Source organism: Propithecus coquereli, unplaced genomic scaffold (genome assembly GCF_000956105.1).
Source record: "Propithecus coquereli isolate 6110/MARCELLA unplaced genomic scaffold, Pcoq_1.0 Scaffold41, whole genome shotgun sequence".
In the NCBI taxonomy this organism is placed as follows: Eukaryota; Metazoa; Chordata; class Mammalia; order Primates; family Indriidae; genus Propithecus; species Propithecus coquereli.
In genome coordinates, this window is record NW_012149841.1 from 3,469,383 (window position 1) to 3,470,992 (window position 1,610).

The 1,610-nt window shown below is 33.8% G+C and overlaps 1 protein-coding gene across 1 annotated transcript in view; it reads left to right on the forward strand.

Moving 5' to 3' along the window:
* The window catches only part of WDR35 (WD repeat domain 35), a 105,729-nt gene that overhangs the window by 6,723 nt on the left and 97,396 nt on the right, over positions 1 to 1,610 (forward strand). Inside the window, exons 3-4 of the mRNA XM_012653065.1 lie at positions 797 to 889; positions 990 to 1,084. Coding sequence (XP_012508519.1) covers positions 797 to 889; positions 990 to 1,084 — 188 coding nt within the window. The remainder of the gene's footprint in view (positions 1 to 796; positions 890 to 989; positions 1,085 to 1,610) is intronic.

A 1,610-nucleotide genomic window follows, 5' to 3' on the forward strand; every position in this document is an offset into this window, starting at 1 on the left:
TATATATATAATCCTTTTTAGAATCTGTCCTATGATTCCAGATTAAAGAAGACTAAAGAGACATAACAACTGAATGCACTGTGTGATCTTAGATTGGATCTTGGAATAAGAAAAACAAGTATCTATAAAATAACATTATTTGGACAATTGACAAAATTTGAATACAGAATATGAGTTAGATAATAATATTGTATCAATGTTAAATTTCCTAATTTGTAATATGGTTATGAAAGAGAATGTCCTTATTCTTAGGAAATATACATTAAAGTATTTAGGGATAAAAAAATGAAAAGAAATCTATTATTTATATAACCTAGAGGTTTAAGATATGCTTAAGAGTGTGTTGCTAATGGAATGGAAAATGGGGGGGGCAGGGAAGGAGAGAGATTATGGGACATATCAACAAATAGCGACAAGAAACCCAAAATACCAAGTACTTAGTATGTTGTCCTTTGGACATCATTTTTTTTGGGAGTCAGGCCAATTGGGTAGATCATGCTTACATTTGTTTCTGTTATCAGTTATATGGCAGCTCTTGGAACTGGCCATGATAGGCACCTTTGCTGGCATGAAATACAGGGATAGACATGAAAAATAGCATTATGCATTGTTATAGAAAATTAGTGATGTCAGTAACCGTGTCCTATGAATATTTTTAAGTAATGTTGAAGACTGGTTAGTTGCATAGAAACTGTATTGATTTTATTGTGCTCTTGGTGTTTATGTATATAAAAATATAAATTTCAAATTAATTGTAGCCTTTTTAAAGTATCTAAATTGTTTCGTAATGTTCTAGGTTCTGTTCAAGTTGTAATATGGAATGAACAGTATCAGAAGTTGACTACCAGTGATCAAAATGGGCTTATCATTGTGTGGATGTTATATAAAGGTATGCTAGGAGAGCTTATTTACTCTTTCACAAATTGGAGTCTAGAACACAGTATTCGGATGGGAAAATAACATCTCCAAAATAGACTCCTTTTACTCAGCAACAGGAATTCATCCTGACTGCACAGCGATGATGTTTCTGAATTTATTGCCGCCTACTTTTCCTTTGAACTGTGACCCTTTGAACTGTGATCTTGTGTTAAGAAAGTGAATTAAGTGACTGTTGGTTATCTCCAAAATGAACTTAGACTCTTAGAAAAAGGATAGTTTCTACTCGAGATGGCTCTTTTTTTCCCTCAGATTTCCCATAAGAATTAGTTCCTATGTGGTCATTGGCTAGAGTTAGCTCAGTAGATAAAAACACATTTAGTAAGAGGTCAAAGGCAATAATTCATTTCCTATATTGGGCAGTTAGCTTCCTTTTCTTTATGGATACAGATTTTATCTGAGCTCCAACTAAATGGCTCACAATTTGTGCCTCTTGTCCACAGAGAGTACTCAAGAGAGGGTGAGGGAAGGATTAACTTGGATGCATCACTTTTACCAGAAAAACAGCTCATAATACATATTCTCCTGAGGCTGGCCTTAGCCATCATCTTCAAAAGGGAAGGATACCTTAGTTCATGTGGAGGCTGTTTTGAAAAGGCTCAGGGTATACCATTTGAAAGTTCTTAATTAAAAAATATACTGTAATACTTGAATTTTTTAAAACGTTTGTGTGT